The 23,818-nt window shown below is 41.6% G+C and overlaps 1 protein-coding gene across 1 annotated transcript; it reads left to right on the top strand.

The window, feature by feature from the left end:
- The first annotated feature begins 227 nt into the window (after positions 1-227).
- LOC141015543 (heparan sulfate glucosamine 3-O-sulfotransferase 6-like) lies at positions 228-23,818 on the top strand. The gene is made up of 2 exons (XM_073489663.1): positions 228-1,030; positions 21,916-23,818. Exons 1-2 carry the CDS (start codon positions 552-554, stop codon positions 22,532-22,534), a joined length of 1,098 nt encoding a protein of 365 aa, XP_073345764.1. The 5' UTR covers positions 228-551; the 3' UTR covers positions 22,535-23,818.

Below are 23,818 nucleotides of genomic sequence, written 5' to 3'. Positions count from 1 at the left end.
AGTGCATTAAATACAATTAAACTAACGACTATATTTCTCTGGAATTGCTTTCAAAACAGAGTAAGATGAGACTTGGAGAGGGCGCAGCGCGCCTGTTAATTATTTTTCTGCTGTTGTTTCAGTGTCGCACGGGCTGCGGGGCGGAGGGGGCGTGTTGGATGATAAACAGGGCGTGGATTTGGCAGTGAGACGGGGAGAAGAGCTGCTGAGGGTTTCCTAAAGAGACGCTGCCAAAGGAGCCACGGGAGCGCACAGGAGGCACGGAGCGCTGCGGGACGTGGACACAGCCACCTCACTGAAAGATCTTAGAGTCGTCTGCGATGCTTCTGAAGGACCCAGAGAGAGGCAAAGGGCGTGTGAGATAAGCCGAGGAGCATGTGGAGCCTTTTGACGCGCGGGGGGCGACTTCTGCGCCACTTGCTCTTGCGCACCGAGCTCGGTGGTTTCTCTAAAGCGCTCTCAGTTTGACCTAACTTTCACAGTCTTTAGCATGAAGTCCTCTGATATGACATGTTTCCTGCGTTGTGTCCTCGTGCTCAGGATTGCGACTCATGGGATGTAGTAAATGGAGAGCTGCGTTCAACTTTGGACACCTGAAGGTGCAGTCCAAGCTGTCCGTCTTCTTTACCATGATCATTCTCTTCACTTACCTCTTCTACTGCCTCAACGGATACTGTGACTCATTGCCCAGGCCTGTTTATGACCAGCAGAGTAATTATCACAACAAGATCGTCGTAAATGATGGACACCAGACGTCGGCGCAGCAGCCCGGCGCGTATAACGCGTCTCAGGTGTCGTTTGTCCGGGAACAGCTGTCGGACTTTACGAACAGCGATGCTCCTTCTAACAACATCTCTATAGCCAATAACTTCGGCAGCAAAAAGTTTCCTCAGGCCATCATCATCGGGGTGAAGAAGGGTGGCACACGGGCTCTGCTGGAGTTCCTGCGCATCCATCCGGACGTGAGAGCCGTCGGGTCGGAGCCGCACTTCTTTGACCGCTTCTATGATAAGGGGCTGGAATGGTACAGGTGAGCAGCTCTCAGTCTTTTATTTTTATTCCATGATACATAAATGTTAACTTTAAATGAGGTGTATTCCTGCCTGGCAAATGAGCGGAACAGTAATGAACTGTGAGGGTCAAAGTTCAGGGTAGAAGTCACAGACGTCTGATTAGATTAGTTGGAGCTGCTTACTGTCACTTTCCAGAGGGAAATGTCTGGAAATGAAAGTTGAAGTTAGAGTTTTAGATTTTATTTTCCTTTAAACAAAATCTGTATAAACGTACAGAAGACTTTTCTCCTTTCTTTTTCTCTATTAAATGGGCACTAAGTAGTTTTGGAGAATAAATTCAAACTCTTAATAATTACAATATTAATGAAGTGATAATACAAACTCAGAAATATTTATTTTTTCCATAACTGAATAAACAAGCTGTTCTCAGAGGAAAATAAGGTCCCCAGAACACTGTTTGAAGCTAGAAAGGTGGCAGGGTCCGCCACATATAAACAAAGTAAAACAGTATGAAAGTGTGTTGTTCGTTAAGGTCAGTTTGTTGATTTAGTTTGTAAAGACATTAAATCAATCAGCCAATAATCTACCTTCTATCTTTCTCTTCTGATTAAAATTTCTTCCCCAAACTACATATGGCACCTTTAAGGTGGTTCCTCCAAAGCTACAAATATACAGAGAAGTTGATTTAGGGTGAACTCAGGGGTTGATGATACGGCCTTGAATTTTTTTTGTGATATTTTAGGCTAAATTGCGTTATATAATATGCTGCATATCTCCATTTGAAACCTCCTCAAAAGCACTTCATGTCAATTTGTGACAAAATTGACTATTTGAACTTCCACAAAACAATAATACAATAAAAAAATTTAATCAATAATCATCAGTAATGTGGATATAATGACAAAGTGGGTAAAGACGAGTATTAGAACGAGTCGAACCGTCTGGTAAGTTCAGAAAATGACATCACTTTACTGTAATGCAGCCTTTAAAACCAGGAAAAGACAACACGATATAACCATATCCAAAAACGACAACGATGCAGTGGGAATTTTAGTTGGCTGTACTTTTAAAAAGTCAGGGAACCAATTACCTCAGAAGTACCAAGTCGGGTATTAAACTTAAGTTTTATGGGGTTAAAAAGTTTTAACAACTTGAATTTATTAATCTACTTGGTAATTGTGAGGTAATCTGTTCCTCGACTTTTTTTTCGTAAAATCACTTTACAGTGTAGAAAGTCTCATATCATGATAACGATATAATATCAGTATATTGCCCATCTCCAGGTGAAGTCTTACAAAGCTCAAACTATTCCTGTGATGGGTTTTACATTGAATTAGACTCAGTAGTGTTAATGTGCAGTGGTAAAATCAGACCATGCAGAGATCAAGTAGACTGAGGCCTTCACCACAAGTGTCCAAAAAGTCCCCTGCTCCTCTCTATTTCCTTCTAAGTTGCTTGAAAATATGCATGATATGTCTTTTATCTTTAATAGCTGCACATTAAGCATCTTTAGTGGATCTTGTCTGACCAGTCTGATGAGGTGGATTATGTCTGATGAGCCGGAGCGAAATGTGAAGAGCTCCTTTCGTTTCTTTGGAAACTGTTTTGAACTTCAAATGGAAAAAATGTGTTTAAAAAAAGGTTTATACGTTGATAAATGTTACGGTATGAGGTAGGGCTTGGCAATATATCAAGTTATATTGTTATCGTCTTGACGACTGATGACTTAAAGGTGCATTATGTAGTTTTGAGGAAGAAATTTGAATCATAAGAGAAAGATCTCCACTGACTGATTTTTTTATGCCTAAACAAAGGAAATAAACAAACTCTCTTTGTTTTCATGACTGAGTAAACTGAATAAACAAACTGACCTTAAAGAACAACACAGTTTCATACTGTTTGTTTATATGTGGCGGACCCTGCCACCTTTCTAGCTTCAAACAGTGTTCTGGGGACCTTTTTTCCTCTAAGAACAGCTTGTTTATTCAGTTATGGAAAATATAAATATTTCTGAGTTTGTGTCATTAGTTTGAATTTCTTCCCCAACACTACACAGTGCCCCCTTAAGTGTTGTCTTTTCCTGGTTTAATTGGATGGATTACAGTAAAGTGATGTCATTTTCTGAATTTACCAGACTGTGCTTCTTCTTCTATTACTTGTTTTTCCCCACTTAGCCATTATATCCACAGTACTGAAGAGTACTCAGCAAAAATCTTATTGTGTTAGTATGTTGTGAAAGTACCAAATGTCATCCTGACAATGTTGTTGTTGCAACATTGATGTTCTTGGTCCAAAATATTGTGATATTTGATTTTGCTCTCCAGTCCACATTTTTCATGCCTATTTTCTCCCAATCTACGACCACTGTGAACAAATCAGGCCTGTATTATCCTGTATTTTCGGGTCCCCTTATTACAATGAATAATGAATTATTTGCGACTGAGCATGATGTAACAAAAACAGAGCTAATTCAAATGCACTCTCCATTTAGTCCACAACAAAGTGTGTTTTTGTGCTGGCACACACACACAGACACACACTCACATCATCCCCTGCTGGTGTGATCAGTCCCGCTCCTCTCTTCATTAATATCTCTCAGCACCAATAAGAGCCTCTGCTGATAGCTTCCAAGCATGGCAGCGTATTCAGTCCCCTGCCAATAAATTGCTGTTTATTGAGCTGACACGCTGCCTCCCTAAGTGTCCACCGTTGGTCCCCTGAGGGCTTCAATACCAGCCTGATCACAGAGGGAGGATGGGTTGTGGTTGTGGATGGTGGTAGTGTGGATGACCCCTCAGTCAGGTGGTCATGTGTTTGCTTGAGGATCAGCCAAAATGGGCTTCTGAAGGTGGGTTTTAATTTCTCCCCATGAAACGCAGCAGGGAAGAGGCAGAGAGGGACGGACAGAGGGAAACCATTACGGAGGAAGAACGAGGAAAAAAGATCCGGGGAGTAAATGACAGTTTGATAAAGAGAGGAGGAGGAGGAGAGAGATGAGAACATGGAGGTGTGGAAGAGAAAATGTGGGATGAGAGAAAGAGACAGAGAGACGCAGGGAGAGATCAATACAGCCGGGTAATGATCTGTTCACCGTGAGGCTCAGGTGCAATACCACTAAGTGACATGTGAGATCAAAGTGTTGGTTTGCTTTCTTATTACTTAGCGCGGTTGTCAGGAAGTGGAAGAAGCTGGGGTTTTCCTGCTGCACCCAATATATGTGATGATGATACAGACTTGTTTGATGTAGACAGCAGCCTGTTGAGGCAGTTTAACTTTGAGTGTAAAGGTGAATCCTCTGAGAAGTTTCAGTTGTTTATTCAGGTAGTTGGAAAGCACAGAAGCCAACGTACAGGATGATCTGAGAAAAGCCAGAGTTTTTGGCTGTCTGACTGTCTTCCCGCTGTATCATTGATAGGAGAAAGTGACACGTTATATCTGCACAAGAAATTGTGGGTTCAAAAGGGAGCAACGGGGGGATTTCCCAATCTCCTACAGTGGTTTAAACTGATATTTTTGAATGACAGTTATTAATTTATCTGCTGATTACTTAACTTTTCCGCCCATTAAATGTCCGTTAGAAGGTGCCATCTTCAAATTCAAAAACATATTCAGTTCACTAACATATGAGACAAAGAAAAGCATCAAAGTGTCACATTTGAGGAACTGAAATCAGATAAAGTATAAAATAATCTGTATAATTTATTAAAAAAAGAAAAAAAAATGTGCATAAGTCTCCAATTTCAGAATATAAAGGAGACCACCAGACTACAGAGCAGCTTCTTTCCTCACAATGTGAGATTCCTTAAAGGAGACATGTTATGCTCATTGTCAGGCTCATAATTTTATTTTGGGTTACTACTAGAACATGTTTACATGCTTTAATGCTCAAAAAACACATCAGTTTTCTCATACTGTCCAGTGCTGCAGCTCTGTATTCCCCCTCTGTCTGAAATCCTCTGTTTTAGCTCCTGTCTCTTTAAAATACCCAGTCTCCTCTAATTGATCAGCTCACACATGCCTGAGCACGCATATATAAAGTTGCTTCTTTAATGAGAGTATTTTACCTCAAAGGAGCAGGATTTGTCATGAAGGAGAACTAATACTTCTTTGTGTCCTTTTTTAATTGTTTTTTTTGTTTGTTTTGTTTGTTTTTCTGTCTTTTCTGTGCTATTCTCAGCAGATATAAGATCATACTTAGTGGAGGGGTTTAAAAGGGAAAACTGTAGAGAGAGCCAGAAATAATAAGCAGAAAATAATCCTATGAAGCGAAAGATGCTGTAGAATACATCTGAACACAAACAATCTAAAGAAATAAATATTCTAACCTTATATCCCCATCCTGTGCAATATTTTCCACCAGGTTTCAGATGTTTTACTAATGTCCTGATAGATTCAGACAGATTATCAGAACTCCCTGACATCAGAGGAGCACAAATGACCTCGTCTCTTCAGTAAAATACCAGAATCCCATTGGATGTATGATGTGGAGGTGAGCGCATCTGGATCAAAGCTCAGTTTATTAAAGGTGCAGTATGTGCGAATTGCTCCAAACAAAGAGCAGGCAGCATTTCACCACAGTAATGTCAAACATGTTACTTCTTCACATTTTGATGATCATTTCAGTTAATTTTTGAATGTTTTAAACAAAAATTCCTACATATTGCACCTTTAAAACTTGGCGGGAAATCGGTGTTGAGCTCATCGATACTTTCCAATTGTTGTTTTCTTTCCTTGTTTCCTGCATGTTCAGCATTATTTGCTCCAGTATGTCGGTGTGGATAGTTTTTGCGAGGCAATAAAAACAAAATGTTAGAAGCATCAAAGACAGTTTTCCCACTCGTTTAGATTTACCTAGAGTAATAAATCAAGAGTGAGGTGTAAATATAAAAATTAAATGCCATTTCAGCTGAAGCAACGTGCTGTAGCATCTGTACTCATCTGAATGCTGACAAAGCATACTACACACTACAAACAGAGACTTGTGACCTTTGCATGTTCCTTTAACTGCTTTCTGTTGTTGGAAACTGACCTTACCTTGTACTCTCTTAACACAGACATGACGTACTCGCCCCTCTTTTTTCTCGGCCTCTCCTCTCTTCTGAAGTCATAATGAAACGTGTGTTTTTGCTCCGTCCTAATCCGCCGACAGCTCGTGTCAACACTGTGTGAATTGGACCGGTGTAATGACAGGTCAGGCATTAACATGGACAGCTCAGGGACGTGCGGAGTGGCTGAGAGGGATTAGGCCCCCAGTCGCAGTTAAACAAGGCCTTATGAAGCATTAGTCAACACCCCCGACCAGCCGCCCCCTCAACTTATAGTGCTGGTTTATGATGAGCGCTTTAGTATTCCAGCTACACCTCAACCTTTAGTGCTATAGGGGAAGCTTATTGGACCCAGGGGCTGTGTAGGTCACTGGCTCACAGACAAGCAATAACAGTTGCCGGGGCTTTTTCTATTTTTATAGACAGATGTAAATGTTTCAAAGCATGTACAACTACCCTCTGGTCCTGTTTCCCAACCAGGAGTACTTGTACTTGTTCCAAAAACAAAAATTATGATTTGATTTAAAAAATACCACATATATTGAGTCAGCTGCATCATAGACACTGTTTCAAGAAGTACTGTAGGTATTCGTATGAGGACACTAGATTGTTGTGAGTAAAGTTCGTTGTTAGGAGCTACAAAGTTCACAGATTGATGACGTCAGGATTAATGTGAATGGATGGCTCTTTTGACCATAACCATAACTGTCCCTTAACCTTAGCCACGTGGTTATTACTGTAACCATGACGACAAAGGTCCCATAACCTAAACAGCGTAGTAATTTCAACCCAAACCCCGATGTTTGCCCAACACGATGTCCAACAGGAGGTGTTCTGGACAGCAGAATACACTTCAGTGTGTCGTTACAAACAACATTTTTAACGCTTCTTGGAATCACCTGAACGCTACATATTGCGAGTAAGGATGCATGAAAACTAGCCTAGTTAGCAAGCAAGCACAAAAGTCCAAACAGCTATCTCAAAGTGTTGGATAAACGGTTCAAATAGTTGTCTAAAAGTATATGCTAAATTGTTAATTAGCACAAAGTATCATGGATAAATGGTCAAAACAGCTAGCTAAAAGTAATGGATGAATTAGCTTTAAAAAAATAAAGGATAAATGGTTGAAATAATTACCTAAAAGTAGGCTAATGGATATGCTAAATGGTTCAAATAGGTAGCTAAAAGTAGAATAGATGAATTGCTAAAAGTAACTACTTAAAAGTTTAATAGTTAGCTGCTGTAAAACTAATGGATAATCGGTTTGTTTGTTAAAGTAATAGATAAACGGTTAAAATAGTTACCTGGTAGTAATGGATACGCTAAATGGTTAAAATAGCGAGCTAAAGGTAATGGATGAGATAGCTACTGTAAATCTAACAGATAATTTGTTGAAATTGTTTGCTAAAAGTAATTGTTAAAATAGCTGGCGAAAAGTAGGCTAATGGATATAGTGTTAATTAGCTAGAAGTGATAGATGATTGGTTTAAATAGTTAGAGATAGTTTAAAATTCCAACTTCTGTCACTCCAGGTGCAAACCAAACAGACCTGAACATTAACACTTTCAAAAAAGTAGGCTAACAATCTCCACATATATATATAATATAAAGTTAAGAAAATATAATATTTATATAATTTTCAAGAACGTATGTTTAACATGACAAGTGGTGTCAGTGAAGGGGCATTTAAGTTCACCTGACGGGGCTGTGGGGTTACATCCACCGTCTCTTCCATCACTTCACACAAAAAAATTAATGTAGCGTAATAATGTGTTGACTATTGACTGACATATCTCAACATCAGCTTGTCCCCACATGTTGTTCAGTGGCTTATAAATAATCAGCCGACACATCGGACTTCCCTGCTTTTCCTTCTCTTGCCTCCCTTTCTGCCCTCCTGCCCACTTCACTCCTCCCGATATCAAATGTAGTTGTAAAAATATTATTAATTTAGTGCAATTACACGTTAAGTACCCTGTGATTCACATATATCAAACTGAAACAGAAACGTTACATGTGAGGCCAACAACATCATCTGAAACTGGGGCTGGAAAGTATCACTTAAACATTTATTCTCTGACGGCGCACTTCGTTTCAAAGTGCTGTCTGTGTCTGTGAAGCCCCGGAGAGCGAGAGCCTTGGCCCCTGTCTTCAGCTGGTAACCAAGTAAAACACATGGACATCCTTAAAGGAAGCATTTGGCAAATTGTTTGAGAAAAAATGCTTATATGTGGAAAAGCCTTGGCTTTGCCATCTACTGGAAACGATTCTGTGGTTTGGTGGTGGGGAACGAGGGTTTAGACAGCCATGGTGTGAGTGGTGAGTGAGTGTGAGCATGTGTGTGTGTGTGTGTGTGTGAGAGCTGGGATTCATTCACACTGCTGCAGCAGCTCTACCTGAAGTCCATCCACTCCCCCTGTTCCTCTCAGCGTCTCTCCACATTTTCTTGACGCCGTAAATATCCAGCAGATATAAATGTCATTTCCCGATATCGATCGCCTAAAATAGGTTCTTTCTATTGATCCCCCTCTCTCTGCCTTTATCACGCTGTTGCAGCAGAAATTAATTAACTTCTGAATATTCAATCTTGTTGACAAGGAGCTGTTACTCTGCTGACATTTACGCCCCACAGCCCGAGTGTTGCTGGAGTGGATTTATTGGCTCGTTCAGGTCACTCAAACTGTATAATGTAAAGCCGCTGGAGTCCTTGCCTTTTTTCTCGTCTCTCTCTAAATCTCTTTCCTTATCGACTTGTTTCTTTGTCTCGTAGAAAAATGGCTGTATCATTCGACAGAGCTCTACCTAGACAGGAATGTCCAGGTTTTATTTCCTGTTAGACTCTTCTACCAATCACAGGGGATTCCCTGGTTGAATTCCTCCCTGCTCACATTCTTGGAAGCTGCATGTTGCAGAGGCTGGGAAGAGAGGCTTTCATGGAAGAATTCGGAAAAATAGGAAATGTATAGATCTTGCTGGAAGAAAGAAGGCTTTGTGCAGGAGACAGGGTTCAATGCTCTGCGAGTATTCGAAGCTGCATCCGCCAATGAAGGAAAAACTAGTCGTCGTGCTTGTCCACGACCGTGAGCAGCACTATCTGTCAGAACTCATAAACATGACGCGGCACACGCTGCGGTTTACATGTAAAGAGGTTTTTGTCAGGATTAATACAATATGTAAATGAAGCCGGAAAAACTGTTAGGATATAATCAAACATGACTTGATAAATTGGTGCAGGATAGGTATGGATTTATACATGGTGAAAAAAAAGGGTCTGATCCAACTCAGTCATCAATATTTTGACAGCTTATCACTGGTCGACCTTTCGCCTCACAGCGTGCCGCGTCTCATCCAATCAGACGTAATGGCCTCAAATGACTGGTGAGAGAGGAGCACTGGGGAAACTCTTCAATCACAGTTAGAGAGTGCAGAGAGATGAAGTTTATCAAATGTTTTAATCTCTTGGATTTTAATTCCAGACTGTCAGACTGAGAGAGCTTGTTCCTCGGCCACAAGTCTACTTTTCCTCGTTAAACAGACAGACAGAGATGAGGGGAGCTGATGAGCTGCCATGTTTACTGGACCAAAACGAAATCATCATTCTACTTCCTCCAACTTACAAACAGGAAGTGGAAGAGGAACAGAAAATGATGCCAATCACGTTATGCACTTTTTAATGTACTTTCACTAGTTTTTACTTTTTATTCGACTGCTACTCTATTGTCACTTGATAAAATGTTTTTGATTAGACAGTTAAAGTAAAGATTCAGATTTTTTTCCAAGTCGGTCTTTAAACAACAGCCTCGTGCCTGTGTGTACATGCTCACTGTGATCAGCTACTGACCATTAACCAATTATCGTTTATCCAAACGCAAAAATGTACCCTTTGTGTGTCATCAGAGTGTTTCCATGCTGAGCTCCAGCTGAGTTAGTGTTAGTTGGATAGTAACACAAAGACGGGATTTCGTGTTAAAAAAAACTAAACGATACTGACTTGATTTGTCTGCTACTGGAGCTTAATATTAGCTCACATTGAAGTCAAGAATGTGCAGAATGAAGATTGTGGATTTTGTCCCCCATCACTTACATAAAAAGGGATCACTTAGTGGCCAGTGTGGACAGAAGAAACCATTAAAGTGAACGAAAACTGTTTCATGGCATGTGAGTTTAAAGACAATGTCCCAACATTAAACTGCTTTTAATGTATCACCAATAACCATCCAATAATACCACATTATATATACTATATGTAACATTTAAGAAGGGGCAATTCTCTGTAATGAAGGTTTTTTCTGTTATATATATATATATAGTTATTATTCTATAGAATTAGCGCATGGCTGATACTGGATTTTTGTGGCTGATTCCAATATCAATATTAGGAAGTAAAAAAAATGTGACACACATAATGTGTACATAAGCACAATTTTAACAATAGACCTGTGATTTAATATTTATAAATCACCCCAAGCACCTTTTTCTGCATTATTATCTGTTAAAAAATAAATAAATTTGACACATATCACAACTTATACGGCTGAAACAATATCGGACGATAAGGTGAAAAATGCCTGTTAAGATTTCCTAAAGCCCAAGATGAGGTCAAAACAGTCAAAAATACAAGATATCTAGTTTACAATGATGTAAAGAGAAGTTTGGCACTTTTGCTAGTAAAATTACCTTTACAAATACATCAAAATATGAAAATGGTTATAACCACAATTTACTGGGAATCTAATTATCAATTAGTTGTTTCAGCTCTACAGTATAATATAATCAAGATGATCATTTTGATTAATTCTGTTGCCTTCAGGCTCTCTTCCCGACTGTTTTACTTTGAGTAAAGCCTCTGAATATAATACCACATTTAATTCATTCAATTTCATGAATATTGTTGTCAGTGAAAGAGGTGCATACTGAAGAAGATATGTGAATCCATAGTTACAGCTTTTTAGTTTCGATAAACAAAACAGTGACTTAAGCCCACACCCTGTTAACCATCACTGGTCTGTCTGGAGAGGCTGATAATTATTGACTGTGTGTGTGGCAGCAGACCTCTCGCTGGTGTCTATCTCTGTTTAATGTCTGACTCTCTGCGTGGAGGGGGTGGAGGTCATGAGAACCTGCAGCCACCCTGAGAATCCCTTCAGTGAAACACACCTCTCTTTGTCTGCCGCATAAGCGTGCTAGAAAAACTCCCATCGGTTCGACTTAACCAACTTAGAGGAATTGGTTAATTGTCGGTGATGTCTGCACTGGTTTCGAGAGGAAATGAGATTAATTACGCCTGAAACTCTGGCACCGAGACCTGGAGCTGAATTGGAGGACAAGCAAAAACATCAAACAAGACGCTGTGATTGGAGGAAATCTGGAAGCCAACACCATCTCCCGCTTCATGTCCATCCAAACTCTACTGCGTCCTGCATGTTTGATGTGTGTGTAAACGCAGCCAAGGCCCAGTTGAGTCCACTCTGATGAGCCTGATAGATGGCACTAATAGCAGACCGCTGAATGGACTGTTTCCAGTTGTAAAAGCTGTGCCTCTGCCAGCAGTGATTTCCCTTTTGCAGCTTAAGACGCTGCTAACAATGAGCTGAGAAACCACAAGGAGTGGCAGGCTGGAAGTCTTCGGAAGTGGGTTTTTTGGGATCCGACAGTATTGAGTGTTCTTATTGGTCGAAATCTGGGGAGTTGCCAGACAAGCAAACGTCCATATTGAGTCAATTACAGTGTTTCTGAGGTGTGTGTGTGTGTGTGTGTGTGTGTGTGTGTGTGTGTGTGTGTGTGTACTCATTTAGAAAAGCTGTTTAATTAGTGAAACGTGGTTGTTTTCTCTGTCGCCGGTGCAGACTGAGGGTGGAGGGTAAACACTGAAGTCTGTACATGTTGTCTCATGGTTAATCTTTAACTGGACTGACTGAACTGAAGGCTAAACAAATATCTATCTATCTATCTATCTATCTATCTATCTATGTATCTATCTATCTATCTAAGTAATAACATGCTGAAAATGACAAAGGACAATAAACATCAATATATTTAAAGATGCAATATGTAAGAATTGGCTTCCTTTGAAACATTGAGCGAGCAGCATTTCACCACAGTAACTGCTGAGTTACTGTGCTGCTACGGGTCATGGCTAGCTGGTTAGCATGCTAACTTCTAAAATGAATATAATCATAATAATAATAATAATAAAGACAACAACTCCCATGATCGCACCCTATTGACGTCTCTTGCTTTGACTGAGAGACCTTTAGCAACAGAAATTACATACTGTGCCTTTAAAATGATTAAACAATCAGAATAGTTCCTAATCAGTTTTCTGTCAGTCAGCTAATCGAGTAACTGACTTTTTTATTGTTCTTGAGGATTTTTACATTTAAATGACCAGTTAACTAAACTAAACTCAGTCCACATTCATTCCCACCTCATCACACCATCTTACTAACAGCCCAATTATGTAACTGTGGCGAGGACACCATGACATTACAGGGTTCAGGATCTACGCGATCTATCCGTCCGTCCCCCCTCCATCCTGTGTTCAGGAGATCGGATGAAGGCAGGGCGGGGCCCGAGGCCCCTGGTAGCTGGGAGATAAAGCCACACAAGTAGGCCACTGTGGGCCCGGCAGGAACACGACTGGAGATTTTCCCATTTGATAAGTCGGGAGGGGTGGGAGCAATCAGTGGCAACATGCACACACACACTTCCACTCGCACATATGGACACATTACACTCATACATACACATTCAAACACACAACAGGCTTCATGTCAGGTCATTACAGACTGTTACACTATCAGAGAGATACAATCACGGCATCCCGTCTTCCTGTTCTGTAGTTTCTCTTCTGTTTTTCTTCCTGTGATCATTAGTGGTTGTCTTATTATCCTGTTAATTAAAAGAAGATGTTCATAGAAGCTTTCAAAACAGCAGTAAAAGCAACAGTATGGTCATTTTTGCCAATTGTTAGATGAGAAGACCGATACCACTCTCATGCCTCTAATATTAAGCTACCGTTAGCATTCAGTTAGCTAAGCACAAAGACAATAAAAAAGGGAAGTCGAGCAGTTAGTTAGCGAAACACAAAGACAGTAAACAGTTAGTTAGGCTCTGTTTGAAGGTAATAAAATCCACCTTTGTCTTGTTTTACTTTGTTTTATGGGGTCTTGTGCCAAACACAAGTTGCCATAAATGGTGAATTGTTATGTTTCAACAGGTTTCGTTCTGACGACACAAAACTTGCCATGCTACAGTAGCTCACTCCCTGTTTCCGGTCTTTATGCTAAGCTACGCTACCAGCTCTAGCTTCACATTTAGCGTACAGGCATGAAGAACGATATCAATCTTCTCATCCTACAAGAAAGCAAATAAGCATATTTCCCAAAATGCATTTCAAAGGGAATTTAAACATTTAGGAAGCTAATGCTAAAGGTCCATACAGCATTCACACACATGAGCACACATGTAGATCTCTAATCTGTCATTAGTGCTGCCCTGGTTTCTCAGAGGAAACTCTGACTGACCACTTCTGATTTACTCACTCGCTCTCCGGCGCTGTGATGTCTCTATTAACTGTTACGCCTCTATTTTCCCCTCAGCTAGACACATTCTTCAGCTCTTTCCTACCGACCTACCCCAGTGATGCAAACCTCCTCGGTAAAAATACTCCTCGCCACCCCGGTGCGTCAGCCAGACTGTAACCTTCAGAGTGTGTAATAGTCCGCCACACACACGCTGGAGTGAGATAGAGCAATATGAGGTGCTAACAATATGGGTTTATGTAACACAGATATTGTGAAAGGGGCTGATGGGTCATATCTTGTGCCAATATGAAGTGTCAAACAGGGTATCTTGAGAAGGTCTTTAAAAGACCAGGGAAGGTAATAAAAAGGATTGTTCTCGATTTTTCTCTCGCCTGCCATAGACTATAAAATGAGTTATTCTTGATCCAGCTCATGTGACTTATATTACAAGGAGTTTTGTTAGATACAATAGGTCCTGACAGAAGTGTCATAAAAGTGTCAATTAATTCATAAACCTCATACATTAATGTGGGCCTTATTGTCCCGACATGTTTTCTGATATTCTGTGACCATTAGAAAAGTATTAAATTGCATTCTGGGTGGTATTTAAAGGGGCTCTATGTATTTATTTATTTATTTATTTATTTGCAAGTTACATGTGTTAATCACTTTTTTATTGGCAATATGTGCACTGATTGCAACGTGACGTGACAATGACACCTTCCCCGTCTCTTTCGGTTGCGGACGTGAAGTTGTTCAAAGCTGCTGGACTGTACTCGCATTTTTCATGGCGGTCCAGAGGATGCGACTTCATGCACGTTCTCCAGTGCCTCGTCTTCAGTGCCTCTCTCCAGTAAAGGAGTCCGCTAACGTTGTCTAATAAACGACTGGCTTCCAGCGAGACACAGAAGCTCCACAGAGCCCCTTTAAGTTCTGTAAAAGTCTTAGATTTTATTATATGTAGACACTGCTGAAGTTGCCTCCTTTTTTTTATTACTGTTAAAACTGTACAGACATTTTCCACCTGAATTTTCTTCTTTACAGGAAAAGCTTCTGAAACTCGTCTACAATGGAAGCCAAACGCAATTACTTATCATTAATCACTTTAGGCTTGATTTGGCAGCCTGATAACCAGACATTTGAGTACCTGAAAAAATACATAAATATCCTGGATGGAAGTTTTCTCTATTTTTACAAAGCAATGGATACATTTGACAAACGGCTGAACATTGGCCATCCAACTAATGCAATGGCCCGACTCCAACAGACACAAAGAGAAGTACTACTTTACCTCCTCCTTTATTGAGCTGCTTACAGTCCCCGCTGACTTCTAATCAGCCCACCGAAGCTCCTCAGCCCTGTATTTGCCGTCAGTAATGACAAACCTCTCCCTCCACGCAGCAGCTTGTACAGATCTTTGGGCACACACAGGCACACTGTATCTGTCTTCATGTGTTTCTCTGTAGTGGTCGAGGATGTGTTTTAAAGTTCCTTCACACATGTCAAATGTATTCACAACAGTCTCGTTCTGAGGGATACAGTAGAGGCCAAGTGGAGGCTTTGAAGTCTGGAGAGGGAGATGAGGAAAAGTGGGGGAAAAAAGTCCAGGATGTGAGTGAAAGAGAAACGGAGGGATAAAAGGAAGGAAAAAGACATAGCATGTACGAGAGCGAGATCTGCACATGATGACATGTTGCATTACATGATCCCCCGTGATCCCCGGTGGTCTCGCCCTCTGAATCACAACCATCTGCCGCTGACCTTCAGGATGGAAGAGTCCATTTCCGAGCAGTGCAGGCTGGTGGGGATTAAGAGGGTCCGGGGGTCTGGCCTGTGGCCCAGCAGAGCCGGTACGGATCACAGCTTTCAGAGCTCCGAACCCCAGGACCAGAGGGAAACTTCCTAAACCCAGAAACACTTCCCTCATCTCCGCCATACACACACAAACACACATGTACACTGAGGACTTCATTGCTCCCAGATGTGGATCCATCCTGTGAAAGGCATGTTCAGATGGTTGTTGTGCGTATGTGTGTGCGTTGTGTTTACGTGAGCGAGTGTATGTCATAGTGAAAAGCACAGAGAGAGAGAGAGAGAGAGAGAGAGAGAGAGAGAGAGATGGGTGGTGTACAAACAGAAATGAAAATGACTGGAGTTTGTGCTTCCCACTACAAAAGCGATAATAACCACTGTGTTTACGGTGCCTGCAGGTGCCCTTTTTACTCTAAACTACACACACAGTCACACATGATAAGCACTTAAGTTGGTGAAACCCGTCATTCAAGGCAGCAATCTGCCTCATAAAGTCACTTCAGAAACAGTGAAGATGACAGGGAGGGGTTTTCAGGCTGCCAAACAGATAGACAGGCTGTGATGCATTTTTTAAATGCTCTTTTCCATCATTTTACCCCCAAAAATTCATTTGCATGACTACAGATAACAAGTCTACAAATGCAGATGCATCCTGTGTTTAGAGTTTACAAGGAAAATGCAGTAGCTGCAGTCCAGACGTGTTCTTTGAGTTTTTTTCTTAAGAGAATAGATTATTTTCTATTATTTATACTTAATAGTTCATTATAGGGGTGTAACAGTACACAGATGTTACTGCTAAGTCGGTTTAAGGGTCTCAGTTCAGTGCAAGTTCAGTACAACCAGAAAAAAGTCACAAAAATTTTCAACAGACATTGGTGAATTTACAGTTTGTTCCACCTGGTTAAGACATAAGATATTTTTAAAATTGTATTTATAGAAGTAAAAGTTACAGATACACCCCCTGTAATTCTTTGTGATCAAGTGTATCTCCTTTTTGCTCTGTCTAACATTTCTAATTAACATTTATCAAATGTATACGATGATTTAATTACCATCATCATTTAATAAAAGTGGGTACAGACTTTTAAAACTTTTAAAAGTAAAGTCAAATCTACAGAGCTGAGACTTTAACTCCCAAGTATGAGTCAAAAACTCCCAAGACACTTTATCCTACATTTCCCATAATGCATCTCAATTGCATTTGTCATACAACTTAATGTGTCTGGTAAACACCCATCTCTTGCCCCCACTTTGTAACACTTTCCGTAAAATATGTGTAGCCTGGTCTCCAGGTGGAAGCTGAGATGACCCTGATGACATCACCAGGGTCATTCTTCTCAGACTTTAAAGGAGACCTATGATGCTTTTTTTGTTTTTTGTTGTGTGAACAGAAAGATGTCAGTTCAGCGAAGTTGATATTTTTCCAATTACAGCTAGTAGCTAGTTGTAAGCAGAGAAGCTAAACATACCTTTAGCTAAAGCTAGCTGTGTGTATCTGACCACTCGCTAGCTTTTAGCTGCCTCTCTGTGGCAGAGGGTGCAGTAAGTGGTTGGTGAGGCCAGTTTACCGAGCCGGAGTGCAGAGTGCGGTTTGGCTTTCATTTTACTGAGGCTCCATTTTGTAGTAATTGCAAATTCTGCATAGCGTTTCATGGAAATGTTACACTTTTATGGCGTAATCATTTTTATGTCATAAAAATGTCAAAAGAATCAAGTGTTAACTCACTTTTGACCAAATATGTCGTTACCTCAGCTTGGCTTGCAGAAATGGAAAATGCCTTTTTAAAAGATCTGTCTACTACCTCCGCATTAAGTCGTCCCTGCTCGTCTCCTGTCCAGCCTGACGTAGGTCCGCATACGTCCTCATATCTACTCATAAACAGTAACCTATTAGCCTGCAGTCCTTTACACGGGCGCTAATAAAGCCCGGCCCACCCACACTGAGCACAGCCAAACGTGAGCGTGTGAGAGCGTCTGGACACATTTGTATGCACAGATAAACGCACATCTGCGCACTTTCAAACCTCGACTGCATTCCTGCTCCAGATGCTAACAGTAAAGGTGTGATGAAAACAAACATCAGGTCGCTAGGTCTCCCTAAACTCTCTTTGGAAACCACACAGAGGCGGCTCACAGCAGCTGATATCAGATAAACAGATCAAACACTTTTTATCTTCATGAGAGAAGACGAGATTAGACGCTTCTGAACAGTGGCTCCAGGTTAATGAGAGGATTTTGAGCCCTTTTGGAGTTCTGCTGCTTTTTTCCTCTCTCCGTCTGTGCTTGTACCTCTCATGCCGCCTTTCTTTCTAGTCTTGCCCACTCTTCTGCTTTGCTCCTCTGCTATCGCTTCCCTGCACGCCCTCCTCCCCGTACCGCTGTGTGGCCTCCTCCTGTGCTTTCTGTTGTAGCCAGGCTGTTCTGTGATTACAGGCCAGTGGTCCGAAATGTAAACACGATGTCAATGGAAGCCCCACTCAGCCTCGACTGGAACACCGTGGCTTCCATTAGACTGATGACACATTCACCAAACAGTGCAAACACACTGGCACCTCAGTTGTTTTGTTTTCAGATCTGGTTGTGGGCTTGTGGATGTTGCTGTCTGCAACCACAGAAAAATACAAAAATACTAAAAATATCTTGCTCTATCCCACATCTTACATATTGCTGTTTGGTAGTGTGTGTTTGTTTTGTTTTTTCATATTCCTTTGCATAACATTTTTTAGATGATGCTACAGTCACAATTCTACAATCCAAAACATCAATCATACCATCAAGTATTAGTCCAGAGCAGAGGGATTGTTTCTGCAGCCGCTGTTTTGCACTAATGTTCGAGAGTCATACTGGGAGAAATAAATCAGAAATCCAAGTATTATTATTATTACATACAATTTTAATAATTATTCATTCAGAACATATGCCAACCCCAGCCGCTGCTGTTCACCCTGCTGACGCCTGGCAAGCGATACAGAAGTATCCACTGCCGAGACTACGGAGCAGCTTCTTTACTCAGGCTGTAGTTTTTCATACCGTCCGTTATTCCCCCTCTCTCTGTCTGAAACTCTCAGTTTTAGCTCCTGTCTCTTTAAGGCCCCCCCTCCTGAATACCCACTCCCCTCTGATTGGTCAGCTCACACACGTCTGAGCCAGGACCGCTAACAACAACAAAGCAGCTGTGGTGAATTAATTCTTACAAGCCGAACTAGCCGCTAGGCATAAATTATGCAAATATGTGACATGACGTAGTGTGATCTCACAAAGTCACGGAATTAAAGGCGGGAATTACTGACGAGGCGTTTCAGGAGCAGTGTTTTCTGTGGGAGAGAGGAGCTTCTGTGGTTCTGGACTATGACTTTCACATGCACAAGACCCTGTTAAAACACTGAAGGAAAGAAAGAAAGCTTAATAGGGCTCCTTTATCTCGTCTCTACCTCTACAACAAGTTATACAACCCTACTGTAAAATGATTAAATGAATGAACGTTGAATTTTGTCAAAAAAAAAGCAAACTCCACCGACAATTACACCGAGGAATTGCAGCCCTAACTGTGTCGATTAAAGGATGCAACTCTCCCTTTTTCCTGTCCTGGAAGTACTTAATTGCCAGGCATGTTCCCTTGGTGCCTCTTGAGAGTTACAGTCAGTAAAGTGTAGGAAACACAGGTAAACAAGGCGAGCTGAGGAGAGAAGTGGATGAACCAAAAGGGCACGCACAATAACCTCACAGACTGATGACACGTGAGGGTAACAGTATCCGAGCCCGGAATTTCCTCTCGAAGCCAGAGCTGTTAAACTGTCCTTGGATCCAAAATCAGAAATTTAGCTTCTTGAATCTAGATTCATAAAAACTATACTGCCAGTCACGTCATGCGGTGACCAGAAATATGCCCGTCGCAGAAACTTGGCTTCAGAGCGAAAGGTTTACGCTCTGGCCTGACATGCTCATTGTAAAACATCCCAGTGTGGAGTCTAGCCATAGAAACAGTATTGTTTTTGTAAACTTTCTCTCCCTTTTGTATTTGATGTGTCTTTCTCCGCTTTGTTTAGCCCCGGCCCTGTAATACAACTCAGAGGTTTTCTCATGAATACCATAAGTTGTGTACTTGGTGTTACCCTCGTAGCCTCATGCCAGGGGGACATGCCGGACTTGGAGCTGACTGTGTGTGTTGGATCAGAGAGAGAGGAACATGGAGTCGGCTCCATCACCACACACCAGAGCTCAGAGCCCCATAAGCCCTTCACTTACAGACCAACCACGAAGTCTCCGACCCAACCATCACCACATGCCTGCTGAGGAGGGAGGGGAGGGAAGCATGGAAATTAGCTGAGGGATCTTTCACAGTTGCAACACTGGAATTCCTCACCGCTTCGATTTCTATAGCACAAACTCAGCCTGAGATCTGAATCTCTTCTTTAAACTCAACTAAAGGGGCTGTTGTTTTTTTTAAGAGAGGAAAATTGGCAGGATATTTTCTTATAACGGAGGTTATTAGATTCCATTTGAGTGTTACAGTAGCTTTTGAATGAAATAAAGAACACGAGATAAATAGGTTTTCCTTTCCCTCCCATTTCCCTCGTTTTATATACAATCTGCTCTGGCACGTTATGAGGACTCTCAGTCAAGCACAGACATCGGTGAACTCTTTGAGGTACTACTACGTCTTCTCAGCCTCTGAGTCATCTAAGTAGGGGTAAAGATCAGGAGGAAGTGGGCAACCCAGTGCATAAAAGCCAAAGTGTGCCTAGAATACCTCAACCACTGACGATAATAACCATCAGAGGGCCAAAGGCAATACCCAGGATTGAGTGCGAACACATGTCGACCATAAGCCGATATTAACCTGTTTGTCACAGGACACTTTTGGACTTGTGCCTGTTTTTTTCTGCAGCCAAAATATTCAGTAAATTAAATGATAATTCCAGTGTATTATAACTTGGGTCTTATTTTGGTAACGTTGGCCATTATTTCTATCAGTAATGATAACAGTATACTCAAGTTAATTCATGGGAACAAGGCAATACCGCTGTAACAAAGTCCAAGAGACAAGAGGTCAAATGCCAAATACACCAAATGTTTCGCCAAATTATCCAAACCACTTTATTCTGAGGTAAACCTGTCTTTTTCCTCCTCTAAATGTGGCTAACCCAAACATTTTAAGCTCCCTGATGGATTGCCCTGCCTGAATTTTCCAAATTTCAGCAAAAGACCTTTTATTCACTGACATGTCACGAAAAGCACAGGTGTAAGTGATAAATTAAAGCTGCTGTAAGCGCTGTCATTGTTTCAGCTAACTTTCCGTCCGTTTTGCAGTTAACGATCCCCTCCATCCTTTCTACGTCGCCGCGTGAAAACTGCTATCACCTGCTGTTTTTCCATACTTTTATACGAGACACTGAGATACATGTAAAAACAAGTTCACAGTCATTTGTTATTTGATGTCCAGTGTTGGGCAGAAGCACATTATTAAGTGCGGTATTACAATAATGTGATTACAGTTGGAAATAACACTAGACACTAACTCACCGTTAGCTTGCTAGCTTGACGCAAGGGCTACCAAAACAGTGGAAACGTGCCGTCCAGTAACTCCAAGTTGTCTTATTTCCATGTAGCGTGTTCTTAGCTAGCTTTCTATCGTTAGTCGCTGTTAAAATACATTCAGGAATTAGTTATTTAAGCTAACGTTAAGCTAGCTGTTGATGGTCCGTAAATATCTGTAAACAAGGTTGGCTACTTGTTAAACCATAATGTCATAATGACAGCTGTTAAATACTGAATATGTGACATGTGTTGAGCATTTGGAGTTGTTTAAAGGCGCTGACTAATAAAAGTCATGTTAACGAGTCATGTGGCTAACTTTTATTACTTTTGCTGCTTATTTATTAGTAAAGTAGTGTCAACGAATAACATGTAACAATTACATTTTTTAGTAACTTTCCCAACAGTGTTATGTGATAAGGATTAGCTTGCAGGGCACACTAAAGGGGAAATCATTTAATAACTTCTCCAACCCTGCTGTAAGACTACAAATACCAGCGGTATGACAGTAATGTGGCCGTTACTGCGGTCCTTTGGGACGGCGGCGGAGGGAGAGCCCCGGCAGTTATGAGTCTGTTCAGGAGGAGGCAGCGGATGAGAGGAAATTACTTTTCTGAGGTTAATATAGCCTTGCGGTTTTCCTACAGTAGCCACTCGCAGACTCCCTCCCGGTCTGCGCTGACACGGTCACTCCATCAATGCCAGAAACCTAATGTCATGTTTATCTCCCTCTAATCACAGATTTACCCCAGTAATTACAAAGCGAAATCAAAAAGCCTTCGAGGCAAGAGAGGCATCATCAGAGGAATGCTTTGAGAATTATGAGAAAATCAAGCAGATGTATTAATTTAATCCTGATGTACGGATGTAATTTTTGATGGAGAACATGCTGTGCAGTGTGTTGGTATTTTCTCAAGTCGACGCTCACGCTATGTTTAAAGTATTAACTCTCTCTCTCTGTCTTTCTTCTTCTCTTCCCTGCAGGAACCTGATGCCTCGCACTCTGGAGGGTCAGATCACTATGGAGAAGACTCCCAGTTACTTCATCACCAAAGAGGCCCCTCGCCGTGTCTTCTCCATGAGCCGCCACACCAAGCTCATCGTGGTGGTGCGTGACCCTGTGACCCGGGCTGTTTCTGATTACACCCAGACTCTGTCGAAATCTCCCGGGCTCCCGTCCTTTCAGAACCTGGCCTTCCGCAACACCACCACGGGCCTCATCGACACGTCTTGGAGCGCCGTGCGCATTGGCATCTACGCCAAGCACCTGGAGAACTGGCTGCGCTTCTTCCCGCTCTCGCGCCTCCTCTTTGTCAGCGGAGAGCGCCTCGTGACGGACCCGGCGGGCGAGATGGGCCGGGTCCAGGACTTCCTGGGACTCAAACGCGTGGTGACAGACAAGCACTTCTACTTCAACCAGACCAAAGGCTTCCCCTGCCTAAAGAAGCCCGAGGGGAGCAGCAGACCACGCTGCCTGGGGAAGTCAAAGGGCAGGCCCCATCCCCAGATCCCCTCCGAGGTCCTGCTCAGGCTCAGAGACTTCTACAGACCCTTCAATCTCAAGTTTTACCAAATGACTGGCCACAATTTTGGCTGGGACTGAACAGCTACTCACCAAAGCTCTTAAAAACTGTTAGTAGCGTTCTTCTGAGGCCAACTACCAAAACCAGACAGGGATACCTTGAAAGCATTTTGTGCAACCAAAGCTTTTACTGTGCAAAACATGCCTTTCCTTCATTTCCTACACTATGAAAGCTCACTATGAAAACTCCTGCCTTCCTCTGGATTTACAAGAGCCATGTTAAAGCTCCTGCTTGTCAGTTAGATGACAATATGACGACTTTAGGTTTCCGAATTCATCAAATACTGATGCTTTGGGCTGGCGGTCAACCCGACCTACAATCCTAAAGCGTGAGTATTTGACGATTTCGAAAGAGACTCTAAAATCAACTATCTTACAAACAGGAGCTTTAACAAAAGATTGTGAGACCTTGAATCCCCTGAGCCACTTTACAAAGCAATGCTGAACAAAAGCTTGGGAGAAGCGCTGGTCGGGGCTCACGCTGCTGCTGCTGTGCGACAAACACAAGCCACATTGAAGCATAGTGCTTATTTACTTTAAATTGGAACTTCTAGCACTTGGCACCCCGAGTGCCAGAGGTATGCAAAGCTCTCATTGCTGTCCAAAACACTTAACAGCACAGCCTCTAAATTGAAAATAACATCGAAAAAGACTCCACCACTGCCAAGAGATGTGACTGAAGTTATACCAAACGGCAAATGAGTAACAAGGCTTGACAGCAAAAAGCTTCAATAAACCAAATGACATGTTGAGGAGCTCTGCTGAAGAAACGATGCAACAGTGAGGAAAGACGCAAAGGGTTTTGAATTACGCACAACGGTACAATCAAAGTAAATGTAAATGTGTGTTGTTGAGACGTAAATGTATCTTTAAGGATCGCTTAAATCCCTTCAACATTGTTCAGTTCACTGCTGGGTAAATGATAGACATGTTTATACAGACTACGCAGTTATTGTTCTTCAGTTCATTCAATGCGAGCTCCTTTTCCCTGACTGTAAAAAAATAAAGATGTAGCAAATGCAGGAGGATACCTGGCAGAGGTGCAGAGAGGTACCAGAAATGTAAAACACAGTCCACCATGTGCTGTAAATCTGCTCTTATTTAAGTTCTTTACACACAACCTCTGTTTCGTGATCGTTTCCTACTTCACTTATTCAACACTCACCTCCACAAGCGGTACTTACATGCAACTGTGTATTTCTAAAAGCCTAATTTATAAGATGACAAACTATTGTTGAGATGTTTTCCTGAGACTTTTGTATTTGAAATATTGCTGGAAATTCTGACTAAACTTTTATTCTGAAA

This window comes from Pagrus major, chromosome 20, assembly GCF_040436345.1.
Source record: "Pagrus major chromosome 20, Pma_NU_1.0".
NCBI classification, from domain to species: Eukaryota; Metazoa; Chordata; class Actinopteri; order Spariformes; family Sparidae; genus Pagrus; species Pagrus major.
The sequence above is the reverse complement of the archived record's forward strand: the minus strand, read 5'-3'. Positions and strand labels throughout refer to the sequence as shown.

What these genes read in the sequence shown, in the direction of transcription:
- LOC141015543 (XM_073489663.1), top strand. Translation starts at nt 552, where the DNA reads ATGGGATGTAGTAAATGGAGAGCTGCGTTCAACTTTGGACACCTGAAG. An exon ending in AAGGGGCTGGAATGGTACAG is followed by an intron (nt 1,031 to 21,915) that starts GTGAGCAGCTCT and finishes TCTTCCCTGCAG; the next exon opens with GAACCTGATGCCTCGCACTC.